The sequence below is a fragment of the Bubalus kerabau genome, chromosome 3, assembly GCF_029407905.1.
Source record: "Bubalus kerabau isolate K-KA32 ecotype Philippines breed swamp buffalo chromosome 3, PCC_UOA_SB_1v2, whole genome shotgun sequence".
NCBI classification, from domain to species: Eukaryota; Metazoa; Chordata; class Mammalia; order Artiodactyla; family Bovidae; genus Bubalus; species Bubalus kerabau.
The window spans coordinates 138,652,698-138,675,422 of NC_073626.1; the positions used below are offsets into that span (position 1 = coordinate 138,652,698).

At 38.8% G+C, this 22,725-nt stretch overlaps 1 protein-coding gene across 3 annotated transcripts in view; it reads right to left on the minus strand.

Moving 5' to 3' along the window:
• Positions 1-22,725, minus strand: part of HECW2 (HECT, C2 and WW domain containing E3 ubiquitin protein ligase 2) — a 433,603-nt gene that overhangs the window by 5,862 nt on the left and 405,016 nt on the right. For all 3 annotated transcript variants that reach the window (XM_055572982.1, XM_055572984.1, XM_055572985.1), the window contains 4 exons: positions 21,424-21,570; positions 20,604-20,718; positions 17,119-17,204; positions 15,988-16,100 (listed from right to left, as the gene is read on the minus strand). In XM_055572982.1, coding sequence (XP_055428957.1) covers positions 15,988-16,100; positions 17,119-17,204; positions 20,604-20,718; positions 21,424-21,570 — 461 coding nt within the window. The remainder of the gene's footprint in view (positions 1-15,987; positions 16,101-17,118; positions 17,205-20,603; positions 20,719-21,423; positions 21,571-22,725) is intronic.

The following is a 22,725-nucleotide window of genomic DNA, read 5'->3' on the forward strand; positions in this document are numbered from 1 at the left end:
GAAATACCTCCCCTTTGGCCAAGATAGGAAAAAATATGCTTTCCTGTTATTTGCACCTGAATCACAATAAAAAAATAGACAACCTCTAAATAGTACATCTTATCGGGAAGCAAATCTGCACTTTTGACATGAAATAGGAAGCATTTTATTTGGAATGCACAACAGGTTGTTTGCAGGAGCTAAACAACTTTGCTTTTAAAAACTGCTCCTGAATTAATATGGAATTTTAGGAGCTGTGATCATTAACAGGCTGTTTTTACAAAATCACATGGTTTTAACCTTTTATTCTTATAAATAACTTTAATATTTATGAGATAAATGTAGTTATACTCCTAGCTACAGTGTAGTGTTGTGGGAAGATTAGAGGTTTGCAGTTGGAGAAACTTGTTTGAATTTCAGCATTACCAAACAGCTGTGTGATTTGCAGTGAATTATTAAAAACCTTCCACTCAGTTTCTCATCTATAAAATGAGAATCATATTATTTGTTTCAGAAGGATATGAGGATTAAATGAAATCATAGAAACACTATTATTTGTCTCAGAGGATATGAGAATTAAATGAAATCACAGAAACACACTTAATACAATGCCTGGCTTACAGTGTTTGACCAATTAATAAGATGTGCATTTTTAGCTACATTTCATTACCATCAAGAACATTTACTCTAATTGCCTTCATTAAATTGCCAAAGGATAATCTTGACTCGTGGAAACTGAGATAACAAAGAGATAATAAATAAAGCAGGTGTGTGGCCACATAGCTTATTAAAAACATTAACACGAAGGGCTCTGTCATATTAGAAAAATCAGGTCTTCCTCAGCTTACAATGAGGTTACATACTGATAAACCCCTCGTAAACTGAAAATATCATAAGTCAAAAAAGCATGTGATACACCTAACTAACTGAACATCACAGCTTAGCCTAGACTACCTTGTACATCTCAGAACACCTACATTGGCCTAGAGTTGGGCAACATCATCTAACACAAAGCCTCTTCTATAATAAAGAGTTGAATATCTCATGTAATTTATTGAGTTTCAGAATGTTTGTATGGGTATGGAATGGTTGTATGTGTACCATTTTTTTTTTTTTTTTTTACCCCTGGTGATCACATGGCTGACTAGGAGCTGAGGCTCACTGATGCTGTCCAGCATCATGAAAAAGTAAAACACTGAATACTGTTAGCCTAGGAAAAGATCATGACTCAAAACTAAAAATATGATTTCTACTGAAAGTGTATCACTTTTGTGTGTGCGTGCTCAGTCATGTCCAACTATTTGTGACCCTATCGACTGTAGCTCTCCAGGAAATCTTCCTGACCCAGGGATTGAACCCACGTCTCCTGCATTGGCAGGCAGGTTCTTCACCACTGAACCACCAGGAAAGTCTCATATCATTTTCAAACCACTGTAAAGTCAAAAAATTCTAAGTCAAACCTTCCTGAGTCTGGGACTGTCTGTACCAATTTTAGGACACAGAAATAGAACTGGCTCAGAGTTTACAAGTTCTTAATATTACAAACTCTAGAATATATTGGGGAAAAATAATTTAATCAATCTTTGAAATCAAATACGTTTTCATAAACTATTTCAAAATTGCATTTGACATAGTACATATTATACCTCCTTACATCAGAGCCTTAACTTGGGTCTCAAGAATATTTTACTTTTTTAAAGAAACTGAGCTAGCATACTGAAAGTCTTAGAAATGGTTTAAATATCTATCTTGTGTAAAACACTGGTATAAAAATACTAACTGAAAACTTTAAATCTGTTACAGGGAAAGGGGAGGAAGAAGCAGAGAAGTGAAGTATATTTTGAATATAATTATCATCCAGGCTTTGTGCGTGAGACCCATACATTCATTATCCCATTAGACTAAAGACGGTACTTCTTTTAGATGAAATTTAAACATTTTCACTTCACTGGCTACCAACAAGGCTGAGACTCTTTCCCCAAGTCAGCTTATTTGTAACATTTCCCGTTTTGTGATCTACATGTTCATCTACTTGGCCCATTTATTTTTTCTTCAAAAATTTTTATTTTGATAAATATAAATCACATCACATTGATAACCATTATCAAGTACACAATTCTGTAGCATTAAGTACATTCACATTGTTCTGCAACCATCACCATTATCCATCTCTAGAAATTTTTTCTCTTTCCAAACTGAAAATCTGTACCCACTGAACACTAACTCCTATTTTCTTCCACCGCTGCAACCATCAATTTCCTGTCTCTATAAATTTGACTACTCTAAGTACCTCATATAAGTGGAATCATACCATATTCATCCCTTGTGATTAGCTTATTTCACTTAGCATTTTCCAGGTCCATGTTATAGCATAGGTTGCAATTCCCTTTTTTCCCAGCTGAATAATATTCCATTGTTTGTATATATTATGTTTTGTTAATCCATTCATCCATTGATTGACACTTGGGTTGTTTTTACATTTTGACTATTGTAAAAAAGTATTTCTATGAATATGGGTTCCAATTTTTCTATATCCTCTCCAATACTTGTTATTTTTTTTAATAACAGTCATTCTTATGAGTGTGAAATAAATTTATCATCCAAAGTTTTAGGATTTCTTATTGACTTGTAAGAAATACTTCAAAATAAAGAGATTTACTCTTGTATTATCTCTCACTAAATTGCCAACATCCGCTGGATCATGGAAAAAGCAAGAGAGTTCCAGAAAAACATCTATTTCTGCTTTATTGACTATGCCAAAGCCTCTGACTGTATGGATCACAACAAACTGTGGAAAATTCTGAAAGAGATGGGAATACCAGACCACCTGACCTGCCTCTTGAGAAACCTATATGCAGGTCAGGAAGAAACAGTTAGAACTGGACATGGAACAACAGACTGGTTACAAATAGGAAAAGGAGTACGTCAAGGCTGTATATTGTCACCCTGCTTATTTAACTTATAGGCAGAGTACATCATGAGAAATGCTGGGCTGGATGAAGCACAAGCTGGAATCAAGATTGCCGGGAGAAATATCAATAACCTCAGATATGCAGATGACACCACCCTTAAGGCAGAAAGTGAAGAGTAACTAAAAAGCCTCTTGATGAAAGTGAAAGAGGAGAGTAAAAAAGTTGGCTTAAAGCTCAACATTCAGAAAACTAAGATCATGGCATCTGGTCCCATCACTTCATGGCAAATAGATGGGGAAACAGTGGAAACAGTGTCAGACTTTATTTTGGGGGGGGGGGCTCCAAAATCACTGCAGATGGTGACTGCAGCCATGAAATTAAAAGACGCTTACTCCTTGGAAGGAAAGTTATGACCAATCTAGATAGCACATTGAAAAGCAGAGATATTACTTTGCCAACAAAGGTCCGTCTAGTCAAGGCTATGGTTTTTCCAGTAGTCATGTATGGATGTGAGAGTTGGACTGTGAAGAAAGCTGAGCACCAAAGAATTGATGCTTTTGAACTGTGGTGTTGGAAAAGACTCTTGAGAGTCCCTTGGACTGCAAGGAGATCCAACCAGTCCATCCTGAAGGAGATCAGCCCTGGGATTTCTTTGGAAGGAATGATGCTAAACCTGAAACTCCAGTACTTTGGCCACCTCATGTGAAGAGTTGACTCATTGGAAAAGACTCTGATGCTGGGAGGGATTGGGGGCAGGAGGAGAAGGGGACAACAGAGGATGAGATGGCTGGATGGCATCACCGACTTGATGGACATGAGTTTGAGTGAACTCCGGGAGTTGGTGATGGACAGGGAGGCCTGGCATGCTGCAATTCATGGGGTCGCAGAGTCGGACACTACTGAGCGACTGAACTGAACTGAATGTCTGAATCCTCCAATTAACTTCTTTTGCATACTTGGATTTAATGATGAATTTTAATTCATTGGGGTCTTGTGGTATGAAGAATTCTAAGATGATCTGCCATGACCCATGCCTTTGTATAATCCCTATCTTTTAAGTATGACAGGGGACCTGTATTTTGTAACCAATAGAATATGGCAAGGGTGAGGATATATTGAAGATGTAATGAAGTCTCACATCAGTTGATTTTAAGTTAATTAAAAGGGTGATGATCCTGAACTTGGGCCTGACCTAATTAGGTGAGAGTTTTAAAAGGAGCATCTAGAAATCAGAGTCTTACTGTTGCTAGATTTGAAGAGGTAGACTGCCATGAATTGTGTAGATTTAAGGAATAAATTCTATCAACAACCTAAAAGGGAGTTTGGAAGCAGATCCTTCCCTAGTTGAGCTTCCAGATGAGAATGCAATCCAGCCGACATTTTGATTTCAGCTTTCAGATGCTGAGCAGAAGACCTGGCTCAATTGTGCTCGGACTCCTGATTACAGAAACGGTGACATAGTAACCATGTTGTTTTCAGCTGCTAAATTGGTGGTAATTGGTTATGCAGCTTTGGAAAACTGCTACAGGTCTCAGAGCAGGAGCATAGCCTATGAAGAGGTAGTTAAGTGTAATAAGTATAATATAGTAGCATCACCCCTATCAAGGGCAGTGGTGCGAAGCTGGGAGTCAGCAGCAGTCCTTTCATCCTCCCAGGTTTCTGAGCCAAAAAACAGGAACTCTGAATGTTTCTGCTGTTCAGTAACTTTTCCAGTAAATCCATAAGCCTGGATACTCATATTTTTAATTCAGTTCTCAACACAAAAGGAAGGACTGGACAACTTTTTTGATCCTCTTCAGTGACAAGACATAATCACCATCATTGATCCTCAACCTAAAGCTATCATGGATTCCTGAACTGCACCTGGTTGCACAATATATAGTTACCATAACAGAACTTTCCTTCTGAATAACCTGAACAGCTCCTATGGAAAATGTTTCATGAGGATGGAGAAAGTATGTATTGTTGAGGGGGAAACTGTAGAAAGATTAAATGGTTCCCCCAAAGTCAAATCAAGAATAGACCACAACCTTGGGTTCCTAGGGGAAGTCCAACATTAAACTGAAAGCAGGGAAACTAATGCTTTGGTTTCTTCAGTTTTGGAAGCCTGAGTGTTCATTTCATCCTATTTCATGATTTTAAACTGCTAGTCCTCAGCACCTTACCAGATTACACACATTTTGAGGACAGAAATTAGAAAAATAAAGCTTCAAATATTTTTTAAATGAATGACTCAATCAAAACATACAGGAGCTTCAGGGAAAATGGTCCAGATTTGGTCAGTTCAGAAAAGTCTGGGAGATACCAGGGGATTTTTCAGGTCCTCTAACCAACAAGTTCTATCTCAGGCTCACCACAAAGCGGAGACATTCAGAGAGATATAGGGGGAATTCATCAGAATCATCCAAGAAACTTGTTTACAATGGAGATTTTAGGTGCACCCCCTGAAATTCTACTTTAGAAGGTCTGGGGTGGGCCTAGGGATCTGCTTTTTAACTATCACTCTAAATGAGTCTGACGCAGGTAGGCTCCACTATTGGAGAGACATCAATTACATTAGAAATAAGATATCTATATTGGCTATTCTCAGCAGAGTTTTGTGTGCTTGCAAAAATTTCAAAACTCCTTATAAACAAGACAGCATTGCTAATAAGGAAATTGAGGAATCGTGTGGTTAAATAAATTGCCCAATATTTACCATCAACTTGCTGTGTAAGCCAAGAACAGAGGGAAAAAAAAGCAAAACAAAACACAATCCTCTGAGGCTTCTCACACCCCCCTCTCCCACCCCATTCCATGTCCTAAGAAAACTCTAGCAGAAAATAACAGAAGGGCCCTTGGACTATGTTGATATTGGCAGCAAAAGCACATCCAGTTATTCAGTCTCAATAAAAGAACATTTTTCAAATCTTTCAAAGCCAGCCACACTAAGGCTATAATGAGTTTACCTCATTTTACTCTATGCAGCCAGAACCACTCAAGGAAGGCAGGTCTGAACTAGTCTTTGGGAAATCATGCTGGCATTAATATAAAGAAGATTTAAAAGCCCTCCAGACATCTGGTCTGACTTAATAGATCTCTTGGTGCTTTCTGGATTCTTTAAATGTTAACCAGGAGGTCATATGCTTAACCCTCTTTTCTTTCCTATAGATATAGACAAGTCGATTATCCAAATCCAGTGAGCCCAAAGAATCACAATTATATCTGGTTTCATAGATCGATTGATTAATGTGTTTCTGTATGTGTATGCATTTATAAATTGATTCTCCCAGAAGTGACTTTTGGAAGCTTATAAGGACTCAAAATATGAGGCAAAGAAGAAATTAGAATCAAGATTCTAAAGAGAGAATGAGAAAACCATGGGCTTCATTTTATCTAGTAGATATAGCCCTAGAAATAAAATGTATATAAATCTAATAAATCCTTTTTATTTGCATTATCATTTAGAGTGTGTTTTATCAGTACCCTCTTTTCAATTGGCAGTGGTGCCTAATCCTTCTAATTTGTTTCCCTACTCCTATTTCAACCTTTTCATCGAGTAATAAATAAATCAAAAAAATACTTAAAAGCATCCTGGAAAATCCCTAAAGGATATTAGAATATCACACTTTAATGTCATGATTTCTTTGGAAATAGGAGCATTCCTGACCAAGTTTACTTGTCAAGCTCAAATTCTCCCCATCTGAGCCCGGCTTCCCCACAAGGGAATCAGGTGTTCAGGCAGTCTTGCTGGCAGGGCAGCCCGGATGAAGGGGCAGAGTCGGCCAGGAGCTGGGTTGTGAGGTGGGCAAAGAGGGGCTCTCTTCTTAGGCTCTCCAGGGCCCCCGCACCTACAGACTCTCTTTGATTATGTAACCCCTTGAAGGCCCCATATTTAAAAGCTTGGCATTCCTATACAAAGTGCCCTGATGAATAAAAATTAATTTTTCAACTTACATTTCATTTATTCCTTAATTCATTGAACAAACAAGTTCTGAGGTCATACTGCATGCCAGACATTGAGCTGTCCCTTTGTATATGAGGATGAATAGTCTGGTCTCTGCCTACGAGACGTTTATACTCTGACAACAAACTGTGCAGGCAAATGGGACCTGCCAAAGGTTACGCAGTCTGCGCTCTATACTAGGGGTCTGAAATGCAGCCTACCTTTGACTCTGCTCACCAACTCATAATCCCTAGCGCAGGCCTGCTTTTCTCCAGAAAACTATAAGAAACCTTTGTCTACTCCAAAAAGATTCCTATGGGCTATTAGTGACCCTGCATACAACTAGTTACGAGTCTGCTCTGTGGAGTCAAGAAAGGCTTTAGAGAGGACACTATTTGTGCCAAGCCTTGAAGGATTTGTAGGTGTGTAGGGTTTTTCTGGTTCAACAACAAAGAGAAGGACGTTCCCAGCAGACTGCCTGGAAGCGAGAGGAAGCACTGCAGGAAACTTGAGAACTAAAGTGCTTGAGTGACAGGAGCTCAGACTGGATGTGAATGCAGAGACCTTTTCCATCCATTCCATGCATTAAAGGCAGCTAGTGAGTGGGTGTGGAGCATGAGGTGGCACAGGCGCTGTTAAACACAACAGGCAATAGAGGAAATAGAGAAGGATGAAGGTGATGAATTTAGAGCTTGTAACTGGCATGAGAAATACACAGTTACCAGTCACACAGAGTGACCAATTCAACTGAAGTAATTCAGTGATTGCTTTGTTAGCCTAAATTTATTAACACAAATAAAGCTATAACTTTTGTCATGACTTTTATAAATATTCGCAATTTCTCTTTTATCCCCACTAATATTTTCTTAGACCATGGGATTTAGGGCAGGAATTCTCACTAAGACTAGTTCACAAGTATTTGTGCAATCTTGGTGTCACAGTACAACCCTGACTCTTACCAGGTGTTCAGTAAATGTGAAACAAAGGAAAGGAATTCTATGGCACTTACTACACCCACTACCCGTGTGTGATACACCATTTGGCAATGATGTTGGTTATCTGTTCATTGAAATATCTGTTAGTCCCTTCTCTAGGTTTTAAAGTCCATGTTGACAAGAGATCAACTTATATCTCCCACAAGGTAACTAGTATCTAAAGGCTTATTAAAGGAATTAGATTACTAACTAATATCTTATTCTAAAGTCTTATTAGGTTGCCTGGGTTAAAATGAACTGGATCTATAAATACAGTGTAGAATGTTCCTCCTGAATAGGGGATAATCAGCAGAAGAAACTCTTCAAACTGTGCCTGGTAAGCAGGTCATGTCTCACCTGTGGGTAGCCCTGGGAAAAGATGAAGAGTACATACTTTTCAAATGTAAGAATTTAAACCCAACAGAAGAAAACCCAGTTAGGAGTAGTTCCAGATTGAGAACTCAAACAAAATACAAATATCCTGGCTGGATACAGCACATTTCTTAAATATCTAAAAATTGTAAAATGCCAGGTGAGCTCTGAAGGCTAGGGATTAGTGACAACAGTCAAAACAGCTGAATTAATTGAATGATGTGTTAGGCATCATTTTAAGCACTTTGCCCACTGTAAGTGATGGCAAACCTAGGTAGCACATTAAAAAGCAAAGACGTCTATTATACAGAGCAAAGTAAGTCAGAAAGCAAAACACCAATACAGTATATTAATGCATATATATGGAATTTAGAAAGACGGTAATGATGACCCTATATGCGAGATAGCAAAAGAGACACAGATGTAAAGAACAGACTGTTGGACTCTGTCGGAGAAGACGAGGGTGGGATGATTTGAGAGAGTAGCATTGAAACATGTATATTAGCATATGTGAAATAGATCGCCAGTTCAGGTTCGATGCATGAGGCAGGGTGCTCAGGGCTAGTGCACTGGGATGACCCTGAGGGATGGGATGGGAAGGGAGGTGGGAGGGAGGGTCAAGATGGGGAACACATGTACACCCATGGCTGATTCATGTGAATGTATGGCAAAAACCACCATAATATTGTAAAGTAATTAGCCTCCAATTAAAATTAAAAAAAATACACACACACAAAAAAAGCAGACATCACTTCGCCAACAAAGGTTCATATAGTCAAAGCTAGGGTTTTTCCAGTAGTCATGTATGGATGTGAGAGCTGGACCATAAAGAAGGCTGAGTGCCAAAGAATTGATGCTTTTGAACTGTGGTACTGGAGAAGACTCTTGAGAGTTCCTTGGACTGCAAGGAGATCAAATCAGTCAATTCTAAAGAAAATCAACCCTGAATACTTACTGGAGGGATTGATGCTGAAGCTGAAGCTCCAACACTTTGGCCACCTGATGTAAAAAGCTGAGTCATCAGAAAAGACCCTGATGTTGGGAAAAGATTGAAGGCAGAAGGAGAAGAGAGCAGCAGAGGATGAGATGGTTAACGGCATCACCGACTCAATGGACATGAATCTGAGCAAACTCTGGGAGACAGTGAAGGACAGGGAAGCCTGGCATGCTGCAGTCCATGGGGTGGCAGAGAGTCGGACATGACTTAGCAACTGAAAAACACCAAAACATCTCACTTCATCTCCAAAACAACTTTGTAATGTAATTACTAGCGCCTATCCCAATTGTTTAGATGAGGGTATAAAGACACAAAAGTGATTTTGGCATATCTTGTCTGGAATGGTTCAGAGTCATATGTTAAACTTAAGAGCTTACCAAAAATATTATGTGCTATGGCTTAGCATGACCGGCAAAGCCACATTCAATTCAAATAAGCTCCTTGTTCTCACAGGATTAGATCCTAGAGAGGGGAGATAGTCAGTAGGTATACAATGACAGAACAGAAGTAAGTCCTAGACAGAAATAAGGTATAACAGAATGATAGGTACACTGGGAGCAGAGCCTGGAGGGCCTTTCTGAGCACTGAGCTGAGTCCTTAGGGATGACAAAGCCAGTCACATGCAGAACCAGCAGAAAAGAGATGGGGCAGCAAGTACTAGAGCCTTGAGGCAGAGTTAAGTTTGGTCAATTTGAGGAACAAGGAGGAGGCTGGTGGCTGCAGCAGGTGAGGGGAGAGCATATGAGTGGAGGCTGGGGTAGTAGGCCAGACCAGGCCACCCACCTGGTAGTCAGTCCTCGGCAAGAAGTCTGGATTTTACTATAAGTCATTGATGAGTATAAGTAGGGGAGGGAGGTGATATGGAGATTTCAGAAGCTCACTTTGGTTGCTGAGCGCAGAATGAACTACAGTATCTATATACAGAAATAACCATGTAGACAGCAGTCTACGGCAAGAGCCTCGTGGAGAGGGGCTTGTGCGGTGGACTATGGTGGTGGAAAGAGATGAGCCCAAATTAGTTTTTGGTCTTGAAGCCACAGAGAAGGGGATGACCAAGTCCTTATCAGCAGTAATGTTTGTCATTCACAAATACATACTTTATGATTTACAGCTGTTGTGACTTGAAAGACTCGATTCTGTTGAAAGCAACAGTGAAAACTATCAATACTTTTACTTCATTTAGGAACTACAAATTATTTCAATAGTATTTTACATTATTTACTGCAGTTCTTTTTTTAGACAAAGTATGCTTTATGAACATTTTATCCATTTCCCAAGGTAAAGACCAATCCAAAAGGTATAGCATATTTAAGCATCTTTAATAAAGTAATACTCCTAGTCATCATGGGTATATCTTTGTTAGCACATGCTGATTCAATGGCAGGATACAATAAAACCTTAAAATATTATTATTAGAGAGCATGAATTGAGTAAAAAGGAAGAAAGGGAAAGAGTGGGAGATGGCCTTATATAAGAGATTAAACCATGGAGCAGACAACTTTATTATAGAGAATCTTCTGCCAATTTCCTCTCAACCAAGGCCCCTCAGCTGACCAGCACATGGTGGGGAGTTGGGAGACCAGGGAGGGATGCCCCAAGACAAGTACAAAAACGAGGTGGCACCAAGGGATCCTTACAGTGTCTGTCTCTTGTTCTGAACTTTTTTTTAATTAAAGAGAGTGACATGAGCTCCTCACTTACTTTCCTATTTCCTAGTTTACAGTTCATTTTGCCAGTAGACAATGCTATCTGTACTAGAGGAGGAAGCGCTGAATTACTGATGACACTGTAAAGCAATATTTCATGGCACTGAAAGATGTTCATGATTAGTGATATTTGGTAAACAAAAAGCAGGTCATAAACAGTATATATGCTCTGATTGTATCTTGTTTTTAAATGTGTGTCATGTATGTGTATGCTGTATACAAATGAGTAGAAGTATGTTTAGAGGTTATCTCAGTAGTGGACTTTATATATTTTTATTATATATTACTATAATATTTATTAATTATATTATAGTATATTAATGATATACTATAATGCATACTAATTTTATTATATATTTTATTATATATTACTATATATGTATTTATATTATATACCCATCTTTTTATTTTTAACTTCTTGGCATTTTTGTGAAAATTTTACATGGGTCTTCCCTGGGGGCTCAGATGGTAAAGAATCTTCCTGCAATGTGGGAGACCCAGGTTCAGTCCCTGGGTTGGGAAGATCTCCTGGAGAAAGGAATGGCTACCCACTCCAGTATTCTTGCCTGGAGAATCCCATGGACAGAGGAGCCTGGCGGGCTACGGTCCATGGGATCACAAAGAGTCAGACATGACTGAATAACTAACACTTTTCACTTTTCTTTACATAAGATTAAAAAGTGAAAAAATGTCTGGCAATACAGGGGTTAGGGAGGAAGAGGTACAAACTTATGTAAAAACTAAGCTCTAAGGATATATTGTACAACATTGGGAATATAGCCAATAATTTATAATAACAATAAATGGAAAATAATCTTTAAAATTGTGAACCACTATATTGTATACTTGTAACTTACATAATATTGTATTATCAACTATACATCAATTAAAAATTTTTTAAATGGAAAAAAATTTATCTTTAAAAATTATTTTATCTTTTAAAGTTCTATTCCACTGGAAAAGCTGTCTCACTGAGACACTCATTTCATAATTAACTCTTACATTTTATTTTTTAATTTGGGTCAGCATTGCATTTATAATCATCTCCAGACACAGCCATTTTCTAAAATGAGTGTTTCCCTCTTTGGGCAAAACCAAACACTCCCCAATTACGAAAGCAGCTCTCCCACTGCCTACTGGGCAAGAGCCTCTGGGAAGAACACATAAAGTCTACACCACCCTGGGAGAGAGGATCTGACCTGCATTTTCCTGTGGGCAAGGAGCAGCCTGTTTTTCAGAATGTTTAAGAGAGCATTTGCCATAAAGTGAATTTATAGTCTCCTAAGCCCATCAGAGCACAGGGGACAGGAAATCTACAGAAATGCAAAATACAGAGCTAACTACCAACTAGGAAGCAGAGGAAGTGCAGTAATGTGTTCAAGTTAGACACCTCCACAGAGACACCAGCCTATCTCCATCATTATTTATCATCCGGTCTCTGGTTACTTTATTACCAAAAGATAGAAAAAGAGAGCCACGGATTCAACTTGTTCTGGCTTCACAGACACCCCTATATACTTTAATACACTTTTTGGCCCACACTGTGAGTACCATTATTTACTGCTACCGCAATGAGGACTAGAAAGTCTGAGAGAAGAACGAGCCTCATTTGCTTCCTTGAAAGGCTGAAAGGCCCTCAGTCATCCATGTCTAGAATAAGATGCCCTCCCTTCTACTGGGGCTGCCTGTCCTCATCCTTTACAGCTACTTCCACTTCTACTTCTCCAGGGTACAGCCTCCCCTGCCTGACACAAGATGATGCCAGACTTCTTAGGGAATACACATTTTAAGGAAGAAGCATATCCATTCATTTTGTATCCAGTGTGTACAATGTCACATTTTTAATGTTAGACATCATCTCACAAATAAGAAAAAGAAATACATTGGGGTTGAATAGCTTGGTACAGACCAGTTCTTTAGTTCTACAACTTAAACCTAGTAGGAAACAGCAGGAATGATGGCTTTAGTGTATCTGTGCTGATAGTAGGAAAAAATGGGCTCAGTCATAAATACCATCTCTTTAGACCAGAGCCAATCTTAAAGATCTTTTTGGCACTTAACACGCCATGATGTGTTTCATGATGACAGTTATCAGTGAAGAAATCACTTCTGATAAAACTGTATGGTCATGAGTTGAAGTTCTCCTTTTATGTTTTTCTTCCAATGTACTACTTTTGTGAAGCAGATTTTAATAGTTTCAGCAGTATGGTGGCTCCCAGAAGAATCATAATAAAAGGTTTAAAAGAACAAAGAAAACATACTATCCTTAAGGACTTTCATGCACATTATTCTCAAAAATACTCCTTGAGCATGGCATTGTTATTTCTATTTTTCAGAGATGGATCCAGGCTTTTAGGATCACATAACTAGTGTATCAAAAGGCTTAAATCTGCACTCATATCTCCTAACAAGGCTATGTAAGTTGATGAACTGGTGAAGTAGAATAGTCAAGTAGCTCTTTCCTCCCACTGGACCTAAAACATTAGAGCCTGTTACAGGCAAGGTATGAAAATGGTCTGCTTGCCTGATGTGCCTCATATCATCTTTATGTATGACTTTTATAATCTGGGTAGAACTGGAATCTAGAACCTAGAGCCTCAGGTCACAATGAAGAAAGGAAGAAACAACAATGCCTGTTACCCAACTGCATGTATGCAATGCTATGAAGAACCCCACCATTTATGATGAGTCAAGTATATGAACTTCCTGGAACTCCGGGGGAAGTAGACAAGTAAATACGGCCTGACCCCCAAGATTCTTCAGCAACCTGTCAGTGCTACTTATTGATGAACTGAACCTAACAGACCACCCTTTCCCTGGCCATTTAAAGGTGGAGAAACAGGCTGAGAGATTAAGTGGTCTTTTCTGGTCCCAGAGTCAGCTGGTGGCAGAGGTGGGCAAGAAATCCCAACCTCCCAAGAACTCCAGGTCTTCTAACTTCCAACCCTGCGCTCTTTCCAATAAGCTGCAGCCTGACATATATTACAGATGATGAGGGCAGAAGTCATAATGGCAGCCATCATCATCTGGGCCAGGGTCAGCAGTAAATGTTTTATATGCATGATTTCATTTAATCTTCAGAATTACTGACCTATAATGTAGATGAGGACACAGAGGTTCAGAAAGATTAAGCAGCTTCTCGAAGACTACACTGCAGGCAAGTAACAGAACTGGGGTAGAGCTTAGTCTCTCTGAAGCTAAAGTTTGTTGTTTACACCAAATTGCCTTTCTCTGTTCACCAGGTTTGGTGAAAATTTCAGTGATTAAATATATCTTCCTACTATCACAGTTTATTCCATCTACTTTACAAAAGTAAATCTTTACCAAAACAGATTTCAAGAGAAAGAACACAATTCATCTGTCCTTTCTTGCCTCTTTAATGCATCTTTGAGTTTCTCAGAAAGGTGAAAGGCCCTGCTCAGAGAGTGTAAGTCTTCTTTTGTGTTGCAAATGTGGTTTAAGCAAGAAAAGCCATGTTTCAGACATAAGGAAAATAAAATAAAATTCTTCTTTAAATAATGAAATTAAATCTTTTACATTTGGAACACCAAGTCAGCAGCTAGCTAATACTTAGATGTTTGCATGCAAGCACCTCTGTTCACAAATTGAGATGTACCCAAAGAGGTGGCTCAGGTCAGCCCTGAGTGAGCTCTATTCATTGCTCTCTCTGTATCTGTATTTTCAGCACCACTTTTTTACATGTTTATGCTTAGAACGCTATTCTTAAAAACCAGTGCCTTACAACTGCTAAGAAGTCAGTCTTCTTAATAAGTTTCTCAAAGTCATCTGTACAGTTGTCTTGGAATCCCCAGGGGATGGTTCCAGAACTCCCTCAGAGATACCAAAATCCATGGATGCTCAAATATAAAATGGCATATTATTTGCATCTAACCTATACACGTCTTCCTGTATACTTTGAATCATCTTGTGTTCAGTTCTGTATGACTCTTTGTGACTCCATGGACTGCAGCATGCCAGGCTCCTCTGTCCATGGGATTTTCCAGGCAAGAATACTAGGTTGCCATTTCCTACTCCAAGGGATCTTCCCGACCCAGGGACTGAACCCATGTCTCTTGTATCTCCTGCACTGGCAGGTGGATTTCTTACCACTGAGCCATCTGGGAAGCAAGTCATCTCTAGATTGCTTGAAATACCTACCTAGTACAATTTAAATGCTAAGTAATAGTTTCCAGCATGCAGCAAATCCACGTTTTGTTTTCTGTCACTTTCTGGAAACTTTTCAAAAAAATATTTTTGACCTGTAGTTCTTGGGAATCTGTGGTTGGCTGAATCCGTAGATGCAGAACTCATGGATACAGATGGCTGACTGTACTTAAACTCAGGATAACATCATCGGGAACTTAATATCACTTGGGAAGATTAAACCTCCCCAGAAAGCAGTTTTATTATTAGTAAAATGAGAGGCAATCTGAAATCCTTTTTACTCAAATATTCAATATGTTACTGCTGATTGATAAAGGAGTTCTGAAACGAACTCTTCTCTGTTCCTCTTTATTTGCTCCCTGCTTTTCTTCTGCTTCAGTTCCAGTTTGCTCCATTCAATCCAGTTTTTAAATTCACAGATGCTGCCTTACTAGTCTTTTATATTTATTAGTAGCAGCAGAAAAGCAATTTTTTCCACTCAAGGAAATATATCATTTTATTATGAATGAGAGTACAATGCAGAGAGCATTTACAAGGTGGTAAGGTGTGTATGATAGATTGAAGAGACATATTTACATGATTTAATTTTCCTTAGAAACCACAATGGTCATTTTTAGTGAAGGGATTTGAAATAGTTACCAATGATAAACTTAAAACTAGAGCATCTGAAACATAAATTAGAGCTACAAGTACGACAACATTGCTTCTCCTATTGCTAACAAATGCTTTGGTTCTGTTGTGTTTTGTATTTTAAGATATGTACATATGTACTTCAAGTATGATCAGGAATATCTTTCTTTCCATCATTTAGAAAGGTAATCCAAGATCAATTCATGCTAAAAGCTTTTTCCATTCTTCCAAACTTTCAACATAAAAACGGCAATAGGTCAACATACACTTAAGCTCAAGTTCCCCCCTAGAGCACTGTAGTGACAGTAAAGAGATGTTCTCACTTTACCTGGGAAGAGCAGTGATTTTCCCCCATTTCTCCACACAGAATCTTCTTGGGCCATTACTGCCTCGGAGAGAAGCAAATCCTTCATAGGGAATGCTGGATGTGCCTGTAACAAACTATCAACCGAAGAAAACAGAAGAAGGTGAAGCCAAGACACCAGTCTCTAGGAAAGGCTGGCATCATTCATATACAGAGGTGCTGGGGAAGAGCAGCATGGTGCTCACTGGTGGTAAAGCTCAAAAGATTAAAACCATAGGGACAGAATAACTATCATGTGAGAATTCTGACAAAGAGCTGGAGAATCCCAAGGAAGGACAGTGCATTATAAAGGGAAAGGGGATGTAGACGGTTTGTAGAAAATACAGCATCCTATATAGCCTTTAACTTAGAAGCTTAAACCACTGATACTTTCCATTAGAGATTAATAAAATGGACGTGTCAATTAACCTAAGTCTACTTAGCATCAGTCCTGATCAATTTGAGGTGAATGAAAAACAAAAAGAACTTCTAGGTCTGCAAATTTGAGACTCAGATCTGTAATCCAAAGGAGCTAAGATCCAGCCTACTTGTAAGATTTTGTCTGAGCAAACAGAAGGCTTCCTCATGTCTGATATTTCTTTTAGCTGCAATCAACAAACAAGTTCCCTGTATAACTATAACACCATAAGAAAATAATGAGTTAGTTTTCCCAGTATTCTTAAACTTCAATGTTATCTCAAATTTGTGGAAAGTTAGATGGAAGAAAAGAAGGGACTCTCTTTCAAGGAACTGGATCATTTCTTGATAAATGAGACTGAAGATTATCTCTTTCTGTTGCCAGAGATGCTGGCCTGCAGAATACTTGGAGGGCCTCTGGATGAAGGGATCAAACTGCCCTGAAGGTGGATGTTGTTCTGAGGACTCTTGGATGGCAATCGGTACTTCCTCACAACTCTGAGATGCTTGGACTAGTTAGAGATGTTCTGCACAGTGATGGAACCAAAGAACCATGCAATCAGAAGAGTCTGAGAACAGTGTACTCAGAATATGCAGATAAACATGGGATATATTTACTGAGTATACTTAGCCATTATTAAAAATATGAAATTCCAACAATAATTAATGCATTAAAAAGATTAACTAAAGGCATCTTACCTGTAACAACCTCAGTCGTTGTTCATTGTTGAATCTTTCCACTGCAGCCCAGAACCACCGAATTACAATGTGATTGTCATGATATCCTATCAAACCAATCATGAAAGGTAGTATTACTTTGAGTTTTCTATCTTAAGTCACTATGACCATGGCATGTCAACAAAAGACTCTCGGACATAAATCATCATCTTGGATTCATTAAAGATTATTTACAATTTTAGACCAAGGAATAACACTGTTAATGTGATCACGAGTGTCAAAAGTAAAACAAAACACTAAATGGAACCAAGAAATCTGTTTCCATTTAGAGGTCACTAAATGAACCTAGCGGAGAGAACAAGTGAGTTATAGTCAACCATATCATTTTTGAAAAATATAGTTGCTGGTATTGGAAATGCTTGAACCTTTCATTCCTTCATTTAAGAAATAATTTTCTATAGGAGTCTGAGCAAACTCCAGTAGATAGTGAAAGACAGGGAAGCCTTGCGTGCTGCAGTCCACAAGGTCACAAAGAGTTGGATACAACTGTGTGCTGAACAACAAACCACCATGCCAAGCCCTGTACTACGTCTGAGGGTTGAGGGAACAATAGCAAAGAAAATAGATCTGCACAGGGCTTCTGGTAAAGAGAGAGACATAAATCAAATAATTATACAAATAAACATATATTGCAAACTATTTTAAAACTATATATAATGTTCATATTTTAAAATCAAATTACTTTTTGTTAACAAAAAGGGAAAATAATTATACTACTTTCATTTCTTCAATGAATAAATTTCAAATAATCATCAACCTAAATGTTATTTTTATTCCACACTGTAGTAGAGTTTAATAAAATGTCAATAGTATCATCCCACAGGAGGATTAAGGGAGTAGCTGCTGCTGCTGCTGCTAAGTCGTGTCAGTCGTGTCTGACTCTGTGCAACCCCATAGACGGCAGCCCACCAGGCTCCTCTGTCCCTGGGATTCTCCAGGCAAGAACACTGGAGTGGGTTGCCATTTCCTTCTCCAGTGCATGAAAGTGAAAGTGAAGTCGCTCAGTCGTGTCCAACTCTTAGCGACCCCATGGACTGTAGCCTACCAGGCTCTTCCGTCCATGGGATTCTCCAGGCAAGAGTACTGGAGCGAAGGGAGTAGCAGTGGATTCCAAAAACTCAGTGGAGAAAAATTAAGTTGAGAGAGAAGTTTGACAAAGATTACAGCACAGTTAGTGATTCAGACCAGCTGAGTGACATATTCAGTGTGCAGAGAGCTACTCTAATTCTGAATCAGTAGCAGTTAGTCCTGAAGAGAAGGTGGGTAGAAATCATTTTCCTGCAAATTTTTCCTCACATGGGTTTTGAGGGGACTCTTGCCTTACTGTTTACCATTTGGTCAGTGATGCCCTTTGGAGAAGAAAGGGATCCAAATGGAGGGTAAATACAACTAGATTGGACACGGAAATCCAGAGGCTCATTGTCCTACCTTTGGCAAAGATTAGCTATTTGGTGCTGAGAAAAGAGTTTTGTCATCTATAAAATAAATGCATTGGCTCTTTAAAGCTTTAAAGTTTTCTGACCCTTTGAACTGGCCCTTTTATGCCTCTCCTTTGCTGTCTGTGCCAAAACCATTTATAGAAGGAGCAGGAGTGAAAGTATCTCGTCATATTCTCTACAAACAGCTGCCCTGTGAACATATGGCAAATGGCAGCAAAGCCGCCCCTTCATTCAGTGCCAACTAGCTGGGTTAGCAAACATGGCAACTGGGTATCTTGCCCTTTTCCTGACCCTCCCTCCCCCCAGCACTCTGTTCCCAAGAATTTTATTTGATAAGATTGACAATAAGCAAAGAAATAGGTACTTGATTCGTCATACACAGAGAATAAAAGTCTATCCTATGTAAACACAAAACTGGCTGATGTGATTGAATGTTATTAGAATCTCCTGGGGCTGTGCGTGGTGGGTAAAAGAATGAGCTAATAGTATTTATGGTACACATAAGTTACACAGCATGTTGGAGAAATTGTATTTTAGTGAATGAAACTGGTTTAGTTAACAGTTATAACAGCCAAGGCCTATGTGGATTGACAGAGGGTCAACTGGCAAAGACTTATTACAGCAACTGGACTTCAGAAATAGCAGCAATGGACACTGCAGTTTAATCCTGCCTTTCAGAGAAAATGGGCAGGCAAAGCCAGCCCAGGGCAATAGTGATGGACTGGAAGAGCCGAGCATAAGCCAAAATAAAAGCATCTGAGCCAATGTTAAGGTATATCTTTACTCCATAGTTTTAAGTTTTTTTTCCTTTAAATCTCTGTTTCAATTTACTGATAACTGGAGAACTGCTCAGCTCTAATTTTAGTCTGCTAAGTGATTAATTCAGTGACTTAAAGCTTGTATTCTTCACTCTCCAAGTTCACAATTACTGTTCACCTCTTACATTCTAAGTTAAAAGACAAAAGCAAAACCCAACTGTCATTTATCATGACTTTCTGAAGACTTAATAACACTACAATAAGTTTCAGAAAATGTATTTGTTCTTTGTTTGAAACTATTGAATAAAACTAACTCTGGGTTAGCATCAGATCCCTTTCCAAGTGTATTGATTCAGCAATCAAATCACAGTGGCTTTAATGCCAACTGCTAATTGAAAACTTGTACTGATCTATAGAAATGCCAGCCCTAAAGCTTCCTATCTGGTGACATGTCCAGTTTTAAGCTGCTTCCCCAGTGGCTCAGCAGTAAAGAATCCACCTGCAATTCAGGAGATGGAGGAGATGTGGGTTTGATCCCTGGGTGGGAAAGATCCCCTGGAAGAGGGTATGGCAACCCACTCCAGTATTCTGGCCTGGGAAATCCCATGGACACAGGAGTCTTATGGGCTACAGTCCATAGGGTCACAAAGAGTCAAACATAATTGAAGACACTGGGCACGCATACAGTTTTAAGCTAATCTTACAGCAGTTTCCTTTTTGGTTGAACCTAATGCTTGAATTCTAAAAGGGCTTGTTTAACAAATTTGAAATCTGAGAACTGTATCTTATATTCATGAGTTTCAACTGTGAATTATAACTGGTAAGTAGTTCAAGTGAAATGCAGAAAAACTATGTTTGCTCATTAAGAAGTTAAGAGGTGTGCCTCTTCAGGTTTGAGAATGAAGACAGAATAGGTGGAGTCTAACCAGTCCAATATGAGCTCCTTGATGCTTCACTAACAACACCATAAAACAATTAATTACTGTTCCTATGGTCATATTTCCTCACCAACAATTAAGACTTAAGACATCCTTAGATGGTGCGTAAACAGTCCTCCTTCCACTTGACAGATGAGACAGCTAGGGGAAGAAGGGCATGTACTTGCCCATGGTCTCAAAGGAGAGTGCGTCAGACCTATGATTAGACTGCAAGTGCCTCTGCCTGTCCTGGATCCAGATCCACGTGCTGAACCACTTGCCTCCCTTTAGTCTGAAACTTAAAATCCAGCCATCTTTAAGTCAAATTTCACCTCCTCTGTATTCTGTGTTGTTTCTCCAATCACTTAGGTCTATTTCAGCTGTGCCTGCGATGACCAGTTCTAGTTCTCTTGCATCAAAAACAGATACCAGCCTGGCATCCACCACCTGTGGAATAAAAAGAATATAGGACATGGCTTAAGAACCTGGAGAAGCCTCAGCTACAATTACACTTCATCAAAAAAGGAGGGCACAAGGAGTGTTGGGAATACATGGATGTATTCTGTGGAGGCACTTTTAAAACTGTAAAGTTCTCTACAAATATATTTTTAGTACAAGGTTGATGAAATTTTCAACAGAATTTTTGTTTTATAATTGGTCATTAATGAATTCTTTTCTTTTTCTTTTTTTTTTTTTTCTCTTGGAGAAGATCTAGTGCTCCAGTCATTTTCATAGTTTATTTTTATTTTAGCTATGGGGGCTTTTTCACAAAAGAAGTCACATGAAATACTTGTAACAACTCATTCTGACCCTCAGATACTATCATTTGCATGCTATCTCACTAGCATGAGATTTGATTACCCATATCTAAGCATGAGTAAGATGCATGACTTAAATGTTATTACTGGTCATTCAACTCTCAAATGCTATTTGAATTCAGGTCATTTTATTTCAATGATTTCTTGTAACAGGGCAATAAATTTTTTGTATTCTTGAAACATACAGGAAAAATTATTGAAGTGTTTAAATTGAATTAGCAACAGTAAATACAACAAAAGAGAAATGAGACTATGACACATATGAAGTAGAATGAGAGGGACCAAGGTATAACTGGGGTCAGCCGAGAACCCCACTCTAGCTGGTTGTCTTTACCTCATAGAAGCCACGCACTAAGCTCTCTGTCTGCTGCACGACACCCCTCTCAATCCTCCATTTCACCATCCTCTCAATGTACTCCTTCTTGTTCTTCTCTGTGACTGGGATGTTGGCACCCCCTGGTTTTAATTCTCGTTCAGTAATCTGCGATCCAAAAACAGAAAGGCTGACCATAAAGCAATATGTTTGATGATGTAAGACTACTGCTACCAATGAGCTGGAATCAGCCTCTACCTGTCCCAGCCCTGGGAACATCTTACAAGCAGGAGGTCAGCACCAGCACAGAGCTGGGCGTACAGCGGTGCTCAGGGAAAATGGGCAAAGAGTTGATGTCTGAGCGCCTCCGTGGCTAAATATATACGTGTCACAAGTGCTCCAGGTTAAGCTTTAAATCCACAAATAAATCTTCTAAATGAAAATGAACAGGTTTCAAATTCTGTGCCACTGCTATTTGAATGTCTGACAAGACATTATCACAAATTTCTTTAGGATTCAGAATCAACTACATATAGAAAGCAAATATTTAGGTAAAGGTCTACCTTAAGGAAGCAGAAATATATTCAAGCAAATGTTAACTTGAGACCTACTTTCCAAAATATGAAATTCAGGAGACCAGCCAGGTATTAATGTCTAACTAAGAACATTACTTATGAACCAGTATACAATTTCTGAAAGAAATCTTTTAACCAACTCTTTTACCAATTAAAAAAAAAAAGTATTTTCAAGCCTTCACCAAAATAGAGTTTACTTTCCCCTAGCTTCAAAACAATCCATTTTAGTTCTTAACCATGAATGAGAATTAAGTACAAGTGCCAATGGAATATTTTAATATTCAACTCTGAGGTAGTATGCATTTTTAAAAACTATATTTTATATCAGATACATTCTAATATCTTATGAGGATATTATAGTTGGAAATAAAAAGAAGATTGCTTACAACACACAAATAGTTATCACTATCTATAAATTAAAACATCTTATAATAACCTTTGTAACCAAGATTATTGTTCAGTTCAGTTCAGTCGCTCAGTTGTGTCGCTCTTTGCGACCCCATGAATCGCAGCACGCCAGGCCTCCCTGTCCATCACCAACTCCCGGAGTTCACTCAGACTCACGTCCATCGAGTCAGTGATGCCATCCAGCCATCTCATCCTTTGTTGTCCCCTTCTCCTCCTGCCCCCAATCCCTCCCAGCATCAGAGTCTTTTCCAATGAGTCAACTCTTCGCATGAGGTGGCCAAAGTACTGGAGTTTCAGCTTTAGCATCATTCCTTCCAAAGAAATCCCAGGGCTCATCTCC